We start from the raw sequence: 20,917 nt of genomic DNA, 5'->3' as shown, positions 1-20,917 counted from the left end.
AAAACAGCACGGGCAGCCATCCTAAGGCTGCCACTGAGTTTGGTCATCTGCCACTAAGTTTGATTAGCTGCAAAGGACAACATTGTCAGAGAGCAGGCAATGGTGGGACGGCAGGTTGGCAGGGCAGTTGGCCCTGAGGTTCTCCATAAGCGCCTGCTGCCGTCCTCGAGGAGGTGGCAGCATGCTGGGATATCCTTGTCCCAAGGTACAGGAGAAGGAGGTGCCCCACCTAGCCAAATGTGCCTGGGGGGAGATGGCTTCACAGGTCAGCTCCCACGATGTGGTGAGACGCACATGGCTACGGTGCTGCAAGTGGTTTAATGACCTCCTGAGATCGGGAAGGGTGAGTATCGGGTTGGCATGGGTCACTTAGCAAAGCAGTTAGGTTGCCCCTCCCGCACCTCAGAATTTTGTTTTTTTATTCATTCATTACAGGATGTAGGCATCACTGGCTAGGCCAGCATTTATTGCCCATCCCTATTAACCCATGAGATGGTGGCAGTGAGCTGCCTTCTTGAATTGTTGCAGTCCATGTGGTTCAGGTACACCCACAGTGGTGTTAGGGGAGCAAATTCCAGGATTTTGACCCAGCAACAGTGAAGTAACGGTGAAACATTTCCAAGTCAGGATGCTGGGTGACTTGGAGGGGAACTTCCAGATGGCAGTGTTCCCATCTATCTGCTACCCTTGTCCTTCTAGGTGCTAGTGGTCACGGGTTTGGAAATTCTTAGGATGTAAGTGGCAAATGTCATGGAGGCAACATCTGGGCAAGGGGTGAGCCCTGGCTACTTTTTGTAATGAGTGTATTGTGGCTCCAGGGTCACGAATTGGTTGAGCCCTGAAGATTTTCCTCAGGTGGGGGTGGCCAGGCTGCAATGGCAATGCAGGTACAAGGTGGACTAATCAATGCTCCTCTCTCCTTTCAGGAGAAGACAGCACACAACAAAGCTGAGAGGCTGTGGACTGGCGGAGGGCAGCCGCACCTTCTGATCATCACTAGATATGAGCAGGAGGCACTGGAGCTGGAGAGGCGCCATGTGTCCAGGTCAACCAGCCACGGTGAGGTTGGGGTTACACTGGGAGGTAAGAGTGCTGTGCACTGAGGTCACAATGTCTGTCATTGCAACCATTCCACTGTTGACTGTTTAGTGAATTCAGCATCCAACATGAGTTTCCCATTGATAATGGAAAGACGAGCGCATCCTGATCAGGGTGCCAGGCATGCACATTAACAGTGTAACTACTTCAACTAATCAAATGTTCCTGATCTTCCTTTCATCCTCACCAGAGCACACCCAGTCTCAGAAGCCTGAGGGACCACCGCCGACCCCTGAGAGCCCTGAAGATATACACACACCAGAGTCACACCCTGTCAGCCAGGCAGGCACCAGTGCAGATACCAGCACCTTGGTGGGAATAAGATCATCGGCTAGTATCTCTGTGTACAGCAGTGAGGGCACTTCATACTCAGTCAGAGGACTGCTGGGAACCAGGAACATGCTCAGTCAGTTGCTGATGATGTGCCTCTGGAGTCGTCCCTGAGGCAGCAAATGCTGAAAGTCCAGCAGGCTGTATGGTAGAATCTGGCAGAGATACATGAGGCAATGTGTGCCATGGTCTCCATGATGGAGGAGTCCATGTGGAGCATGAGAAATGCAATAACCCTCATGGCTGAGCACAATGCCTCCTCCATGGAGACAGTGGTGGGTGTCATGGAGAAGCTCCTCCAGGACAGCAATCCTGGGCTTCCTGGGGATGCACTTGGACCTGCAAGCCCTCACACTGGCAATGACCTCAGGTGGTCACTGTCAGTGTGGGAGATGGATTGGGCATCCAGTATCCCAGCTAGGTGTCTGTCCATCAGTGGCGAGCAGGGAGGTCCAGAGCAACCTCACATTGGTGCACAAGCTGCTTGTTGTCTCTGCGGGCTCCTCTCAGGGTTCTCTGGATGATGGCAGCAGCTCCTCCGCTCCTCTGCCAGTGTCCGTGTCATCTGATGAGGCTGCGGAGACTGAAGAGATGCCAGCTGTGCCACTGGCCGCTCCCTCCTGGGCGGGGCCAGCACAGGCTCCATGGGCCAGAGGCCAAGGTCATCAAGGCCAACAGGACAGCAGAATGAGCAGGCTGTTTCCAATGCCGGTGCCAGTGAGGGGGGAGCACCTAGACGTAGCACGCGCAAGTGTAAACGTAAAGCAGCTTAGGCACAACACGGGCTTATCTCTAGTGGTTTTCTTTTGCCCCACTTTGAAGTTACTTTTAAGTTGTTGTGCTGTTCAACACCTTTTAATGTACTTTGGTTTCTGTATGCCAAGTTGCTGATCATTAAATGTGTTGGTTCTCAACAAGCCTCTGGGTGCTTCATTAGTTCTGCAGGTGAAGTGGAACCCATGATGTTATGAGTGACTTGTTTGTCATTGAGCTTTATTGAAATGGCACATATTGCATGTTGTTGATCAAGCAAATGTTGCTGTCAGGTATCGAGTATGGAGCCTGCAGCCCTGGCATGTGGTGGTGGTTCATCTTTAGTAGACTAGCTGAAGGGGCATTAGATCAAAGCCTCCCAGGTGCCCCTGCCTCCCTGGAGGTTGCTCAGGTCGGCGTCTACCCCCTCAGCATTCTCCTGAGCGTGTTCGTCCTTGGACTCACTACTGGATTCATCGTCTGCTGCCAGAGCAGCTACATCAACATCATCTTCCTCCACTGCATCCCCCCTTTCCAATGCCAGATTATGGAGAGCGCAGCATGCAACCACTATCACCGACACACGATCTTGGGGGTACTGGAGTGCGCCCCCTGAATGGTCCAGGCATCGGAAGCGCATCTTGAGAAGACCGATGGTGTTCTCTACCATCACCCTTGTGGATGCATGGCTCCTATTGTTCCGCTGCTCAGCCTTTGTTCTTGAATGGTGGAGGGGCATCATGAGCCACCTTTTGAGGGGATAGCCCTTGTCACCCACCAGCCATCCATCCAGCCGGGCTGGAGCACTGAAGGGTCCCAGGCATCTGGGAGTGTCCCAGGATGTATGCTTCATGAGAGCTGCCTGTGTACCTTGCTCAGACTTGCAGAATCTGCATCCTATGGTCACACACTATCAGCACATTCATGGAGTGGAAGCCCTTCCTGTTGACAAAGGCTCCCGGCTCACCCCCTGGCGCCTTGATGGCCACGTGTGTGCAGTCGATGGCATCCTGGATGTGGGGGAACCCAGCAATCGCAGCAAAGCCTCTGGCTCGCTCTGCCTGGCTGGCCTCGTCCATGCAGTAGTGAATGAAAGTCAATGCACACATGAACAGAGTGTCTGTCATCAGCTTGACACAACTGTGGACAGCTGATTGGGAGACTCCACAAAGATCCCCCACTGAGCCCTGGGAAGAGCCAGAGGCATAGAAATTGAGGGCCACTGTAACCTTCAGCACTACTGGCATGGGGTGTCCACCCACACAGTCGGAACTGATCCCAAGGCCAATTATTTAACAGATGGAAGTCACTGTTTCCCTTAAGAGACGGAGCCTCCTTCAGCATTGCACCTCACACATATTGAGGTAGCTGCATTGCCGCCTGTAAACCCTGGCAGCAGGATAGTGGCATCTTCTAATTCCCCTTCTGCCTTGGTCTTCCTGTTGGCCCTGCGCCCCTTGTGCCTTCGCCTGTCCTCCCACAGGTGGCTCCCCTGAATGCTTAATATGGGCTCCTGGCCTCCTCCCCCTTCTGGCCCTCTATTCCTCCTCAGAGGAGGTGCTCCAGCAGAGACAACAATCCCCATTCTCAGAGTAAGGAAGGCTGTCTGATACCTGGAAGGCCCCAAGTGTTATGACTCCTCCAGAGTCTTGAACTGAAGCCTGTTATTTCTGTCAAGGTACCTCTGAAGCGAAGTGAAGTTGTCCTGTTCACACAAGCAAATAGCAGTAAGTAATAAATTAAAGTTCTAACAACTCACATTAGCAAGCCGCTCACCTCTTTTATCCTGCCTGTAGATGAGGTTTTTAAAAATGTGCCCTACCCACTTGCCTGTTGTGCCTATGCAATGCCCTGAAAATCACACAGGCAGCTCAAAATTGATGTCAGTTGCTGCCTCAAGGGCCTTAAGTGGCCCATTAATTAATGGCAGGCAAGCCCCCGAACTCAGTGCGGCCATCTTCCGAAATATTGCAGTGGCACGTGGTGACGTCAGGATGCATGCCTGACGTCATCACATGTCATTTTGCATGCATGCATGACAGGTCCGCCCCTGCATACCAACTGTGAAATTCTGCCCAAAGGGTAATGATCGACTGATGTTTTTGCGAATGGAAAACGGTTTCCAGTGGTGTTCCACAGGGCTCAGTGTTGGGGTCCTTCCTGTTTGTTGTACATATTAATGATTTAGAATTAAATGTGAGTAACATAATTGGGAAGTTTGCAGATGACACAGAAGTTGGCCGTGTGGTTGATAGTGAAGAGGCTAGCTGTTGACTCCAGAATGATGTCAATGGTTTGGTTGAATGGGCGGAGAAGTTGCAAATGGAATTCAATCCAGAAAAGTGCTAGGTAATGCTTATGGGAGCAAACAAAGCAAGGGAATGCTCAATAAACGGGGAGTTATTGAGAGGGGTTGAGGAGGTGAGAGACCTTGGAGTGCATGTCCACAGGTCCTTGAAGGTGGCAGGACAGGTGGATAAGGTGATAAAGGAAGCATATGGAATTATTTCCTATGTTGGGCGAGGTGTTGAATACAAAAGCAGGGATGTAATGAAGGAAGTGTATAAAACGTTGGTTAGACCACAGCTAGAATTCTATGTACAGTTATGATCACCACATTGCAGAAAGGACATAATTGCTCGAGAGTGCAGAGGAGATTTACAAGAACGTTTCAAGAGCTTGAAAATTGGAACTATGAGGAGAGATTGGATAGGCTAGGGTTGTATTCCTTCGAACAGAGGAGACTAAGGGGTGACCTAATTGAGGTGTACAAAGCTATGAGGGGCCTAGATAGGGTAGACAGGAAAAACTTGTTTCCCCTAGCTGAGGGGTCAATTACCAGGGGGCACAGATTTAAGGTGATTGGTAGAAGGACTAGAGGGGGCATGAGTTAAAAAACATTTTCACCCAGAGGGTGGTGGGCGTCTGGAATTCACTGCTTAAGTTGGTGGTTGAGGCTGAAATGCTCAATTCATTTAAAAGGTACCTGGATCTGTATCTGGAGTGCTGTAACCTGCTGGTGCTGGAAAGTGGGATTAAAATGAGTGGCTAGTTTCTTTTTTCTCTTTTTTGGCTGGCACCAACATAATGGGCTGAATGGCCTCTTTCTGCTCCATAACAAGCATCCTTGAAGCAAAACTGAAGAAGCTTGACACCATCCAGGACAAAGTAGCCCACTTGGTTGGCACTACATCCACAAACATCCACTCTCTGCATCACCGACACACAGTAGCAACAGTGTGTACCATCTATGAGATGCATTGCAAGAATTCACCAAGGCTCCTGAGACAGCACCTTCCAAACTCACAACCACTACGATCCAGAAGGATAAGGGCAACAGATAGATGGGAACACCACCACCTGGAAGTTCCCCTCCAAGTCACCATCCTGGCTTGGAAATATCTTGCCGTTCCTTCACTGTTGCTGGGTCAAAATCCTGGAACTCCCTTCCTAATAGCGCTGTGGGTGTACCTACATCACATGGACTTCAGTGGTTCAAGAAGGTAGCTCACCAACACCTTCTCAAGGACAACTAGGGATGGGCAATAAATGCTGGCCCAGCCAGTGAAGCCCACATCCCATGAATGAATAAAAAAAAACTTTTCTATGGTTCTAAACTCTGCTTCAAGGATGCTTGCAAGCATGACACAAACACCTTGAACACTGATTTTCACACGTAGGAAAAAATTAGCTGATGACAAAGGAAAATAATGACTACACCTGTGGGCCACTTGGGGTACCATGACGATCAGTAGTGTCAGAGGCTTGGCTGCAGGCATTAACACTGAAAACAACCCAAGGCAACATCTGATAAATACTTCCATTGCGGCATTTGTGGCAGAACCTGCTTCTCACAGATTGGTCTCTTCAGCCATCAGCAAAAGTTCACCATATGAAGCTGCCCTTCCCTAATGAATTTGCTCTATGTCCATCATCTTACATGGAAGGATGCCAACAAAGACAAATACATATTGCTTTTCCTTATTCTTCCTATCAAAATGTATCACTTCACACTTCTCTGTTCTAAATTATCTATGTATCTGCCCATTGAAGTACTCAACCCTGCTGCACTCTCAGCACATTTGTGTAACGTACTATGAGTACCATGAAAGTATAACCAGGATTATCAGAAGAAGTTGGTTTCCTGCCACAGAGGAAGGAGCAGACCTGGGTAAGATTAGTGCTGCTGATATTGGATGAATTTAAAGAGCCACTGACCCTGAAAATGATTATCCCTCTGAATGAAGATGCAGAATAATTGAGGAAAACAGTGTTTAGTGATTAATATCTGGTAAATGTTTCAAGGTATGAGGCAGGAGGCAAGAGGTTAACAGTTATAGTAATTTTATTAACCTAAAAGTTTAACAATAATCTATCAAGATGTTAATAGAAATAGAACAGCATACCTGACTGTAGTGAACAAAGTAGTTAGCCATCATATTTGTTCTTCAAAAATGACAAAAGTTGTTGAATAAATTTATAATTCAAGAGAAAACCAGTCAAAGGAGAATACATTGGAACTAAGTATGTGATTATCTTAAGCCGAAGCCAGTTCCTTTTTGGCTTTTTTATGTACTACAAGTAGAGCTTTCACCATTAGAGTTTGAACAAACTGACACAAAGTTCTGACGCAGAAAATATTTTTCTTCTTTAAGATTGGTTCCAACAATATATGAAAAATATAACATTTTAGATAAGGAACAAATAATCAGATCTGGCACCTTACCTCAGTATTAAATATATTTTCAAATTTGGATTTATATAAGATGTGTACCAATTTAGTAGACATTATATTTCTGCTATTATTTTGAAAAACACTGTCATCCTTATTTAACGCTAGAATTCTTCAACTCAGAAGAGACTTACAATGTTTTCATTTAAATGCAAGACTTTGCTTTAACATATTAGTATGAAAACATAGAATACTAATCCACTCATTTATCATGTTTGTATAAAGGCAGGGAACCTACTTAAAACTTTTAACACAACTACTAATCAAAATATCTGCCGAAATCACTTTGGATTCTAAGAGTAGAGGTGAATGTGAAAAAATAAAAACAAAAACAGCTCCTGGTTGCTCTGTAAAAATTACACTGTCCATGAAGAAATTAGCAACATGCACAATACCAACTTAAATGCATTATATTGACTTCGCTGAATAGAACCTTCACCTGAAAAACAGAAAACAAGGTTTGGGAATGTTGAGAAAGATCCACTAAGCAAATTATCCAAACTAAATAAGACTTTTAAGAAATTGTTTTAAAATATCAAGTTTTCAGATCTCACATTGCCTTTGGATGTGACACCAGGGCTGAATATTAACCCAAATACTGGGGGAGGGGTGTGTGGAAATTCTCAAATTGGGAAACCCAGGAGAGCTTCCTTTTTGTGGATTCTGATGAGGATTCTTTTCATCTCTATTTCCTAGCCACAATCAGATTTAGAGATGTAGAGGCTGGGTGGGCGTCGGGCGGATCTTCGGCAACAGACTGCAGCCGGGGAGTGGAGAGAAGGGAGACAGGGATCTGTAAAGCAGGAATTGGGAGTGAGAAGATTGGAAGCCAAGAGAAGTTTGGGATCTGAGGCAGATGAAGATTGGAGGCCAGAAGACAGATTGAAGGCCGGAAGAAGGATTGGGATCCTGAGAAATTGGGGAGGTTGGAGGCCAGAGACAAGATCAGTGGCTGGAACAGGGGGGAAATTGGAGACCAGAGGGAAGATTGGAGACCAGGATGGGGATTGTGGTGCGATATGGGGTGGTTGGGGAGCAGTGGGAAAGCCATTAGAGGTGTTGCAGAGGAAGTCAGAAGTGTCAAGGGGCAGAGAGGAAATAGTAGGAGCCTGGTGAAGGAGGTCCGAAGAGAGTAGCGACTGATCACAGGAGTTAGTGAATCAGGTAAACTGGATCCAGCAGTCCTTGCCTCCCTTCAACAACCAGGTTTTCTAAGACATAGCAGATCATGGGTTAGTCTAAAATATTAGTGAAAGATGACACTCAAAGCCTCATTGTAATATTTACATTTCCAACCCACCTCCTCAGGGGAAGTTGGTTGTCCTGCTTTGCCTCCATTAAAGCCAGAAATAGGTAAGTTATGGGCAGGTTGAGGGGGGGATTTGTTCTGATAGTGGAGGTAAGCAAAGCTATTTGAATACTTGTTTAAGCATTTGTATGAGTCACAACTGGAAGTGATGCAATCACCCTTGTGGTGTTGCCATGATGCTCAGATAGAAGCATAGGTAAGAAACTCTCTCAATAAAGCACCAAGTACAATGTTTATGCTGTCTTTTCATTTGTATTGATCGAAGTACAGATAATACAACATAGTGGCAGCAGTGGTAGATTGGCAGCCCAACAAGAAGCAGGAAGCAAGGGGCGAAACCTGATCATAATTCTTCTGAGGGAAGTAATAAAAATAACAGGCGAGCCGGACATACTTTGGCTCTTTGCCCTGACCAGGCAGAGTAAATGTAGCAGCAGCATTAGCCACTGAGACGAGTAGAGTGATCATGTATTCGGATGCAGATTTTTATTTACACATCACCACATCTGCACACCACTAATCAGCCCTGCCACTAGAGGCCCTGTAACCTGGAGGCCCACACTGTAGCTGCACAGGGGTTATGACACAGCCGATGGTAAGTGCTGAGTTGTTCAAATCCCATAAGGAAACTTGAAACAACTGCAACAACTTGTTTTGCAATTTGTATACATTGAGATGCGTGTCCTGAATTCAGTAGTTTTGACAAAACTAGATTAAACATTTATTAATAGAAGAAATGACTTTAAATACATACATAGATCTACAAATTACTAGTATGATAACTTCTAAATACCCTATTCAATCTAACTCAGAGTTACACTTTTGTTAAGGCAACAGCAAGATTTTAAAAGACCCAGGCAAAGAATCATGATTCCCTGAACAAGTCGACTTCCAAGTGAGTTTTCTTAACTTTAGTCCTTTGAAGACAACAGCTTGAGGCATAGGTGCTGAGGCTTTTTCACAGTCTTGTAAGATCTTAAAAAATGACTTCACTTACATACAGCCCTTGCTCCTTCTTTATACATATTTTTCTCTTTGAATGCAAATACCCATTGTTTCACTATGTCTTTGGGCTTTATCTCCCTGATAATAAAACCCTCTCATAGCACTAAGATTTACCAGTAATCTTTGGGAAAGATAAACACACTGTTTCTAAACTTCACCTGGCTAGGTGACACATTTCACCCCTCCTTTGAAAACAATCTAGTCTGGCTTATTTCAAAACGCAAATGTTCCCTTGACACCAATGTTTCTAAACTTCCCCATGTTTACCCAATTAACATTTCAAACCTAACCTCTCCTCTTAGCTCAAAGCACCCAGACTAGCCGCCTCTAACTCAATCAAATGTCTCTCTCTCACACACACACACACACACACATTGACACAGACATATCCCACTATTACTGTATTTTACAATAAATTCCAATAACATTATTAGAATTATTATATATTCTTGACATCCCCCTCCATATTGAAAAATGAACCACCATAATTTAAAAAGAGGGTTTCATTTTTATTAACCCATCTTAAACTATCTCCGATACTTACCTATATACTTACACTATTATATTACCAGGTGCATGCATTAACATAGTATATATACAAATCCTTCGCATCAACAGAAATCATTCCAGTTCAGAGTACAGGTTTTTAAATGTACAATTTTTCCTTTAAGCTTCAAACTCTTGATAAAGTATCTGCAATCAGATTCTCTCGTCCTGTGATATGTATAATCTGTAGATTAAATGGTTGCAGTAATAAACTCCATCTGAATAGCCTTGCACTTCTGTCTCGAAATTTGTCCAGAAACTTTAAAAGATTGCAGTCTGTATAAACAATTGTTTCTGATGAATTGTTTGCCACATAGATTTCAAAATCCTGCAATGCTAACACCAAACCCAACACCTCCTTTTCGATCGTTGAATATCTTCTCTGTTGTACATTTAACTTAAGTGAAAAATACCCTTTCAGTTTCTCAATTCCAGTGGCGTCATCTTGTAACAGTACAGCCCCAATGCCTATATCACTTGCATCAACAGCAAACTTAAATTGCAAGGTATAATTGAGTACTGTCAAAACTGGTGTCGTAGTTAGTACAGTTTTCAAACTATCAAATGCCTTCTGACACTCCTATGTCCATTGACGCTTCCTGTTCTTTTTTAATAGTTGTCAGTGGAGCAACCACACTGCTAAAACTTGGTAAAAATTTCTGATAAAACCCATTCATGCCCATAAATCTCAAAACTTCTTGTTTTGTTCTGGGCACTGGGAAATCCATGATAGCTTTGACTTTCACATGTCTCGGAGCCACCTTACCATGCCCAATGGTATAGATATGTAACACGCGCTTCTGCAAATTCACTTCTAGCCAAGTTCATCACCAAATTAGCTTATTGTAATCGATTAAAAAATTCTTCCAGATGTAGTAAATGCTCCTCCCATATAGGACTGAAAACTACTAAGTCATCAATATAAACAGCACAATTGCTTAGACATGCAATTACTTTGTTCGTCAGTCTTGGAATGTCGCAGGTGCAGTCTTCATATCAAATGGCATGACTTTAAACTGATATAGTCCGTTTGGTGTCACAAAAGCCAATATCTCCTTTGCTTTTTCCAATAATGGTCATTGCCAATATCCTTTTAGCAAGTCAATCTTTATGATAAATTTTGATTGTCCCACTTTCTCAGTACAATTCTCCAATCGTGATATAGGATACAAATCCACTTTTGTCGCTACATTCACCTTTTGATAGTCCACACACAGTCTGTGTTCTATCTGGTTTCAGCACCAGTACAATAGGCAAACTCCAGTTACTGCAACTAGACTCAATGATATCATTTTAAAGCATTAAGTCAATTTCTTTCTGTATGTGAGATAACTTTTCTGGATTTAATCTATAAGGATGTTGCCTTATCAAAGATGCAACTTCTACAGACACATCATGTATAGCTAAATCTGTCCTCCCCAGATCATTTCCACAAATAACTTCACGACTGCAATAGCTTTTTCCAAATCACTTTGTCACTTGTCTGGAAGGTAACTCAATAATACATTTAAAATTTCAAGTACCCCCTCATTATCCAATTTGACTAGAGGAAAGTCAATTTCAGATCCTTCATCTCTACTTCTTTCTTTTATCAACTACCACTAACATCTCCCTTTGGTCTTTTTCCCTGTAAAAGTACTTTTTAAGCATATTTACATGACAACACCCTCTGCTTCTTTCTTCTATCTGGAGTATTTATTAAATAATTTACTTCGCTCAATTTCTTTTCAATTCCGTAAGGTCCACTAAATCTTGCCTTCAATGAGTCACCCAGTACTGGTAACAGAACTAGCACTTTTTCTCCAGCAACAAAATTCTGAGCTGTAGCCTTCCTGTCTGCTTTCACTTTCATCACTTACTGTGATATCTTTAAATGTTCCCTAGCCAACTCACATGCTCTGTCTAATCTCTCAAATTTGATTCGTAATCCAGGAGAGTAGTTTCTGAATTTTAACCCAACATTTCTCATAAATTAAGTTCAGTGGTCCCCTTACCTCATGACCCTAGACTAATTTGAAAGGACTAAAACCAGTCGATGCATTAGGAGCGTCCCTAAAAGCAAATAACAAGAATGGAATTCCCCTACCCTAATCCTGTGGATAATCCTGACTGTACACTCTCATCATAGTTTTAGAGCTTGATGCCATCTTTCCAAAGCTCCTTGCGACCTAGGATGATAAGCTGTCGACTTAAATTGTTTTATTCCCAAACTGTTCATTATTTCCTTAAACAGTTATGACATAAAAATTGAACACTTATCTGATTATATTTCCTTAGGTAATCCATATCTTGTAAAAAAATGTAGTTAACTCTTCCACAATGTTCTTTGTTGTAATGTTTCTCAAAGGTATTGCTCCAGGAAATCTGGCAGACACATCCATTATTATCACTAAATACTGATTTCCACTTTTATTCTTAGGGAGGGGTCCTACACAATCAATCATGACCCTAGTAAAAGGTTCTTCAAATGCTGGAATTAGAATTAAAGTTGCTGACTTAATCACTGCTTGCGTGTTTCCCTATCACCTGACATGTGTGACATGTTCTACAGAATTTGACTACATCCCTATGCAATCCAGGCCAATAAAAATGTTTCTGTATCTTTGCCTGTGTCTTGTTAATTTCTAAATGTCCCTGCATTGGAATTTCATGAGCTATCCTCAGAATCTCATTTCTATACCCAAATGGGATAACAATCTGATGTACCTCCCTCCAGCTTTATTTGCTGAAACATGATACGGCCTCCATTTTCTCATTAAAATAACACCCTTAAGGTAATAACATTCTGGAATAAATTTTGCCTCTGTTTCTGAATCAGCTGTCTGATATAAATGTTGTATTTGCAAATCTTTTTTCTGTAATTCCGCTAACTGTCTTGAATTAAACACTTCAACTGAATTGTCCTGTAGTCTTTCTTCCTGAACAATGTTATCAAGCAAAGTGTCAACTAATGAGATTTCTTCCTGCCTTTGAACTGCCTGTCCTTCCTGTTTTTCCTGTTTCAACCAATGAGCCTGTGATCTCATTATCACACAATCTGGAAACAATCCAGGATGCTCTCTCTGTAACATTTCTGTTGAAGACATTCTACAGGCTGCTCAACTACCATAGGCATCACTCACATTTGTGATCCAGCTATATCATTACTCAGAATAAACTGAATCCCTGCAATGGTCAATTTTTCCACCACTCCAACAACCACCATCAGTTTTCCACTTACTCTTTAAATTTACCTTCCATAATGGGATAGGTTTAGCATCTCCATGAACACAACTTATTCTCACCTGTTCCTGCAATACTCCCTCTGAACAAACGCCACTGTCCCACAACATTAAGGACTGACTAGCCCCTGTGTCTCTTAAAATCTTAAGATCTTTACCTACTCCATCATTTACATGTGGAAATACTTTCCCTTCACATACAAAATCTCTAAATATTTCTGCAACCTGCTCCTCAGAATTCTCTTGGGTAAATTGTGAACATATTCTCACTTCTTTACCTATGACTGATTCTTCTTGTTTTATCTATGCACAAACCACTGGTTTTTCCTGTGCCTAAACCTCAGAACCCACAGTACTCTTACTTCCAGGACTTTTCTGCACCCCTTAAATTCCAACAGATTTTCCCTGCAATTGACCTTGTGTGTCCAACTTAATTACAATGAAAACACCTCAATTTTTGAATGTCACTTCTACCCTCAGCACCTTCCTTTTTATTCTGAGAAAAAACTTCCTGGGAATTTCCACCTAATCCTTCTCTTCCCTGACTACCCACCTTCCTTTCACCTTCCTACTTTTTATCCTTTGCCAATTTGAAAGGGCAACGATAAAAGGTTTCGCTCTATGCACTAACTCAATCATCAGCTATCTCTGCTGCTTGTCTTACCATTCGAGCCCTCTGTTCCTCCACATGAGTTCTCACTACTGAAGAAATTGAATCTTTAAATTCTTCCAAAATAACTACTTCTCTAAGAGCTGATATATTGTCTCTATTTTTAATGCCTGTATCCAACGGTCAAAATTACTTTGTTTTACTCTTTCAAACTCAATATAAGTTTGCAAAGGCTGTTTTCTCATATTCCTAAATTCTCTGATGGATTGCATTTTGACTTTCCAAATGCCCCATTACTACTTCCTTATTAATGGATTCCAACAATTTCCCAACGACAGACGTTAAACTAACTGGTCTATAGTTTCCTACTTTCTGCCTCCCCGCTTTTTGAATAAGGACATTTTATTACCATTTTTCCAATCCACTGGAACCTTTCCAGAATCCAGGGAATTTTGGAATATTATAGCCAATGCATCCACTATCTTCGCTGCCACTTCCTTTAAGACCCTGGGATGTAGGCCATCAAGTCCTGGGGACTTGTCACCCTTTAATCCCAATAGTTTGTTCAATACTTTTTCTCTAATGATGGTGATTGTTCTAAGTTCTTCCTTCTCTATATCCTCTGCACTACCTGTTCCTATTGGGGTGATACTAGTGTCCTCCACTGTGAAAACTGAGGCAAAATATTGATTAAGCATCTCTGCCATTTCTGCCCACTATTTCCCACTATTAATTCCCCAGTTTTGTCTTCCAAGGGACCAACATTCACTTTAGCTACTCTCTTTCCTTTTATATACTTGTGGAAGCTTTTGCTTTCAGTTTTTACATGTTGCGCTAGTTTTCTTTCATAATTTACCTTTGCTCTTTTTATATTATTTTTTAGTAACCCTTTGTTGATCTTCAAAAAAAGTTCCCTATCTTCCAGCCTGCCACTGACCTTTGCAATTTGGTATGCCTCAGTTTTTGCCTTTAAGTTATCTTTAACATATCTTAAAGCATTTGGATCTCACATTACTGGTACAGTACTTAGATGTGGAGTTCAACTATGACTCCGAATCCCCTCCCATAGCCCAATTTGAGCTAGAATAGCTCAGAATATAGCTAGAATTTAAGGACATGGGACAAGAGAAAGAAAGGAGGAGAGAGAGAGAGGGAAAAAGAAAAAAAAGAGAGAAATAGGAATCAAAAAAGGGGAAAGAGAATTTTAGCTCTAAAAATTGGAACTGGAGCTAGCAGCTCAAAGGGAGAGAAAGACCAGACAACTGGAAGCTGCAAGGAAAATCCTCTATCTACCTGGTAGCACTCTCCACATCTCTAACCCCTAAACCTTGAGCGAATTTAGCAACACCAAAGCCAGGTCTGGAAAGTTACAAGAAGTCCAAGAAAGGTCACAAGAATCTAAAATAGATTCACAGAGTTTCCCAGAATTTAATAGAGACCAGAGACATCTGAGAAGAGGGAAAGAAACAGTGAAGGAGATATCCCACATAGTCAAAGAACCAGGAAAGGAAAAGGTTAAGGAATTGTCACAAGTATGGCTGGCAGAAACCTTCTTTCTGACATTAAATAGGACAAAGTGTGTCCCCAGACAGATGAGCAGATTGGGAGTGAGGTGCCTCCCCCAGTCGAAAAGCCACAAGGGAGTGTAGCTGGAGCTGTACCTCCCCTTGAGGGCAGAGGTGTTCCAGGGGACATGGAACAAGTTAGGAGAGTGCCCGCTGCAAAGCCAAAGGCCCCAGTGAGGAAGCTAATGATTGGTTCATCCGAGAGCTTTCTGGCAAATTTAAATGAAGACCAAGAAAGTTGTCAAATTGGCCCAGAAAGCGTGAGGGTGATGCCTCAATTAGTTGAAGAGCCAGCAGGAGGTACAACGAGCGCTGACCATCCACCAGAGGGCAGTAGTATCCCAAAAGACACAGAGCCTACCACCCAACTAATCAGCAGAGGGGTATGAACCAGACTGGATCCCATACCCAACCAACCTTAACGCAGAGTCACGAGGCAACCTGACAGGGTTGCCTGCTGCAATTAAAGTAATCCATAACAACCCACCAGGCTACAGCACTGTAGCCCTACCTGGTATGGATCCGTGAGAGGCCCCTTTCAGAACGCCATCTTCCTAATATCCAGGTACAGAATGGCTGGCCCAAGTTCAGGAGCAGACTGTCAACCTATTGCCGTGCCAACCAAAAGCACCTAGCAACAGACTCTGGACCATCCCAGTTGTGCTAGCACCCGAACCGGACACTGATCCAGAATCCCCTAAAGAGGCCAAAGCCCATTTAAAACATCTCAATTTCCTGGCCCTCAGCTTAACCAAAGTCGTTGAATATGAGCAGCTGAATCCACAGGTTACCAAGGTGGACAGGGAAGAGTTAAGCTGGACAAGAGCAGCTCAGCCCTATGATCAAATGGCCTTGCAATCACAGAGTGACATAGCCAGCAGTGTCCTGTGGTTAGCCCTGAGTAGCATGATCATCACTCATCCCTCTGCATGCTAACCATCCTGTAAAACCCCCAGATCCTTTAGAGGACGCTTAATCAGGAGTTGAGTGGGCAAAGTTATGAAACCAATGGCTCTGCTTATGCCTGATTCTCAATAGAGGAAAATTCAGAACTGTAACCCGAATGGATTTCCCGATAATGACAGATTGAAATCTTCTGAAGTTAGCCTACCCATTCCACATCCTAGGGAAATGCAATGGCCTTGCTGATGCATTAACCCAGGTTTAAAGCTCAAAAAGAAAATGCAACAGTGAATTGCCATTGCCCCTGCTCGCTGTGTGTCTGACATGTCAGTATGAATGAGAGAATGAATGTACTTCTTTACTTACTATTCTTCCTTCATAAGACCACATGTATGTAAAAAAAAGTTAAATTTAATTAATTATTTTTCTCTGAGGATACGAGGATTGTTACAAGGCTAAGACCACACATTCTATATTTTTATAAAATGTATATCCTCATGGCTAATTTCTAAAATTTTAAAAACTGGACTAAGACCCTTTTTAAAACGGCTGAAGCTGTCAGTCTGTGACCTTCGAACAATAAAGGCTAATATAGCAGTTTTGCAGAAATTGACACCTTGTTATCTCTGAAGAGACCATAATGACTCCTGCAGGCTGCAGGGACAAAATTCAAAGAGAACTATACAAAGGCCATCTACATTTCATAAGCCAGGCTAGGACAAAGGACCCAACAATCTCCCTTTAAAAACACTTAATGGTTGGAATGTAAACAATCTCAGGGACCCAGATAAAGGGATACACACCCTTTACCCAAGCCAAAGTGGAGAGGTGGGAATCATGTGATGTGACCCCCCCCAGTTGGTGGAACTAGTAATGTCTTGTGGTACTAAGAAACCTCAGTCTGCCATTTTTCATCTATCTAGCGGCAGCACAGAAAAGAGGCTCTGCCAGGCTGAATACCTGGTCCCATCTACACTGTTTCTACTTGGATATTTTGTACCACCACTTACAAAGCTGATTTATCTCTGCATGCCTATCTCATCGTGGAAGATAACTCTACTGGAAAAGTGAATTAGCCAGCATCAGTTCAGCCTGCCAACCTCTGGGAAGGAACATACCATTGGATTTTGATTCTGGACTCTGGACACATGTGAAACAATGGCCTGAATCTTCTGGTCGGCATGTGGGGGCAGGCCCTGCTCGCCAATGCATAAAATGACACATGGTGACATTGGGCGTGGGTCCCGATGTCACCATGCGTCATTCCGATCTTCAGCTCGGTGGGCACGCCATTTAAATAGCAATTGAAGTAATTAACAGGGCTGCCTGTCCAACCTTAGGGTTGGCCGGCAGGCGAAAAGCCCAGGCGGTCTTCACATTTTTCACTGAACCTCATCCACGGGCGGGATGAGGTTTCATGAAGGCTTTTAAACTTTAATAAAAATTTTAAATAAAATTTATAGACGTGTCCCAGCTCACGTGGCATGGTCCTGACCCTGACCGCACAGGGAGCGCTCAGCCCACCCTCGTAAAATGGTGGCGCGCACCCGATCGTGGGTGGCGATCAGCTACATGCCCACTCAGCCCCACTGAAGGGGAGTAAAATTCTCCCCAGTAATTCTTTTGTCTGTGGTCTTTGCACTGTAGATCTTTCTTTCCTTATCCCACCTTTACTGTATGAGTGAAAAGGAGGCTCCGTGGCGACCCTCCTCCTGTGTTTGACTGTGTGCAAATAAACAAGCCCTCTGAGTTCATCCTATGTCATGTTTATATTATATATAATATATTATATATTAGATCATGTTAATAGAAAATTGGGTCACACCAAAACTGAGGGGTTGGGAAACATGCCACCACTTATAAAGAGGGAAACAAATCAAAAACACCTTTCTGTTTACGGATGGGCGATGAGAGGAGAAATCAGGGCTATTTAAATTAATGCCCCTCCTTTCCATAACACCTTGCTAACAGTCTGTGTGGCTTGTGCTGTACTACCTAATCTGTGCATCTTTGCACTGACATGTCCGAGGCTGGAGCCTTTAAAATGTTTTCTATTCCTCAAGTTTTCTGAAGCTGCAGTAGAGGTCTTGATGCAGAGGAAGGACATTCTTTTTTTCCTTATGGGGTGGGAAGGTCTCCAGACATCTGATGAGGAGGAAGTGGAAGGACACTGTTTGCAATGCCAATGCCAGGAGCTTTACTCCAAGAACAGTGATGCAATGCAGGAAAAAGTTTAAGCCTGTAAAATGTTTGCTATTCCTGAGATTGAAGTGGGGTTTGGCCTTCGTAAGTGTCAATTTAGGGCTGGCCTGCTCCCAGACTCTATCAACTGATCTGACCATGAGCATACCTCCCTTCACCAATGATGTTACTGAAAGTCTTATCAATGTCTCCTTCCATTTTATCAACTAGTTTATTTGGGGACGAGGTGATGTTGCATCTCTAGACCCAAATAGCGTCAGTCTGAACATTCACAGCACAATAAAGATCAGCATTAGGCCACTGTGTGAAGGGCTATATCAGGAGGTGACGCATGCTTTATAACAGATATAATATTGGTCCATAGGGAAGGCAATACATGTTCCTCAGCAGTCATGACTGCCAGTAAATGGGAGGGGTTTGAGGGCAGGGGTCAGGAAATCTGCTGGTGGCTTGACGTCGTGAGAGACATTCAGTAAAAAGTGCAGATATTTGTAGGCAGAACTACAACAGTTAAATGTTTTTAAGAAGCATTTTCAAGATGCAGAAATTTATATTAGAAATCTCTACTTTCTCTCAAGAACTCCCACTTCTGCTTTGATCAGCTGATCAGAATCAGGTCAACTGCTGTGCCTTATATGCTCTCAGTTTAACAAACCCTGATTGCATTAGTAATGCTAAAATCAGGAAACTCAGATGTTGTTATGCCACTGGACCTCACTTTGACAGATAGAAAAGTAGGTCTGTGGTCCTCATAAGCTGATCATAGGAATGCTAATAAGACAAAAGGAAATTCAGTAGCAGCATTATAATGACATGACACTGGCACAAACCAGGAGACAATGCACATATTTCACCCACCAGCTGAGGTTTGTGCATGCAGTAAGCACTACCCATGCTGTTCATTAGCTGCATGCCTCTGGGGAAGGGGCCTAATGGGGAGGGCAGGGTGCTACTTAAAGGCAGCCCACATCCCTTTAAGGGGAGCTGGGTACTGGCTGTAAGAACTATTCTTTAATTAACTGTAAACTTATTGTGGAGAATGCTGACGCTTGGAGAGAGTGGTCACCAAGGTTTTCTGAAGCTGCACTAGAGACCTTGATGCAGAAAGTACAGAGGAAGGACATCTTTTTTCCTTATGGGGTGGGAAGCTCTCCAGGCACCTGATAAGGAGGAGATGGAAGGACACTGCTTACAATGCCAATGCCAGGTGCTTTACTCCAAGAACAAAGGATGCAATGCAGGAAAAAAGTTTACTGATTTGATTAGAGTTGTCAGGGTAAGAGCACTGTTGAAATACTTTATCATTGCTCCATGCTCCAGGACTCTGATATCAGGCATATGAGCAACATGTCTTGCCCAGTGGAGTTGGTTTTGAGTAATTAGTGCCTTGATGCTGGGCAAGTTGTCTTGGGAGAGGGCACTGCTGTTGGACCGCCTTTCTTGCCACCGCATTTTGAGAATCTTGCAAAGGCACTGCTGGTGATACTTATCTAGTGTTTTGAAGTGCCTGCTATTGGTTGTCCAAGTCTCCAAATCATATAGTGATTTCCTGCACCAATCACAGCCCCATTAATTGTAACACATGCAACACTTTTTCCTCTTCTACCACCCGGCAATCAGTACAAGATGTTTCACTTAATATTCTTCACCTCATCCATACACACAGTCACACAAGAGTCATGATTACTGCCGGGATAGTAAGTACAAATGAGGGAGCACACATAACAATGTGCATGCAGACAATGGCATTTTGCACCATGGAGAAGCCATGTGGATAAAACTTCATGCTCTTTCTTCCTGCTTTATTCTGTCAATCGGGAAGGAGGTATCTTCTATGTTTCTTCTGGCGTGAAAAGATTTGGTGACCTCTGATGCGTCCGTGGACTGCAAACTGTGGGATGTTGCAGGTGCCACCTGTTGCAGTCTAAAAGGGGCCCAGGTTAAGGACGACAGTGATTCTGACAGCCACAGCCAGTTGTCCATGACCTGATTTGAGGTTGTAGTTGAGGCTGTGACAATTCCTGTGGTAAAGCAATGGTGCATCATACAATGCACTTCAGTCAAGTTGGAGTGGGAGAAATGCTCCCTGCAGACCTTCTGTGGATATGACCTCTAGTTGACTGACCTCCTCTTCCTTATTCTGGCTGCTTCTCCTGCTCTATATCCAAAGGCGGTGTATAAGACTATTCACGTTTGCTGCCAGACAATTTGTGGGGCAAACAATAGCTGTACAAAATCAGCAAAACCTCTCTCTGTGCAGACAATATGAAGAGTACTAGAACTAAGCAGAAAACATCCAGAAGACAAACATTAACCAGAAATAGTAAACCCAGCAAACAACCTGTTAAGGACTACATGATCTCTTTAAATAGCACTGGCGAGGGAACCTTCTTGCCAGTTAATTGTGTGCTGTGTTCAGCAAGGTCAGCGTGTAACAGGTGAAATGCTGTGCAGTCCAAAATAGAAAACGAGTCCTGTATGAATTCAGACTCTTATTTGCATACTTTTTTTCACTGTAAATGCCAAGGGTGTATGCTCCAGAGGTAGAAGAGTGCTACCTCTTCTATTAATATGGCAAACAGTGCACTTCCAGTGTGCATGTGCTTCCTGCCCTCAATCTTGGGGCCTTGGCAGTCTGTATGG

At 43.5% G+C, this 20,917-nt stretch overlaps 1 protein-coding gene across 1 annotated transcript in view; it reads left to right on the top strand.

The window, feature by feature from the left end:
• The first annotated feature begins 253 nt into the window (after positions 1-253).
• LOC121282849 (histone H2B.1-like) overlaps positions 254-20,917 on the top strand; it is a 33,270-nt gene continuing 12,606 nt past the window's right edge. Inside the window, exons 1-2 of the mRNA XM_041196663.1 lie at positions 254-343; positions 927-1,059. Coding sequence (XP_041052597.1) covers positions 254-343; positions 927-1,059 — 223 coding nt within the window. The remainder of the gene's footprint in view (positions 344-926; positions 1,060-20,917) is intronic.

Source organism: Carcharodon carcharias, chromosome 10 (assembly GCF_017639515.1).
Source record: "Carcharodon carcharias isolate sCarCar2 chromosome 10, sCarCar2.pri, whole genome shotgun sequence".
Classification (NCBI taxonomy): Eukaryota; Metazoa; Chordata; class Chondrichthyes; order Lamniformes; family Lamnidae; genus Carcharodon; species Carcharodon carcharias.
The sequence above is the reverse complement of the archived record's forward strand: the minus strand, read 5'-3'. Positions and strand labels throughout refer to the sequence as shown.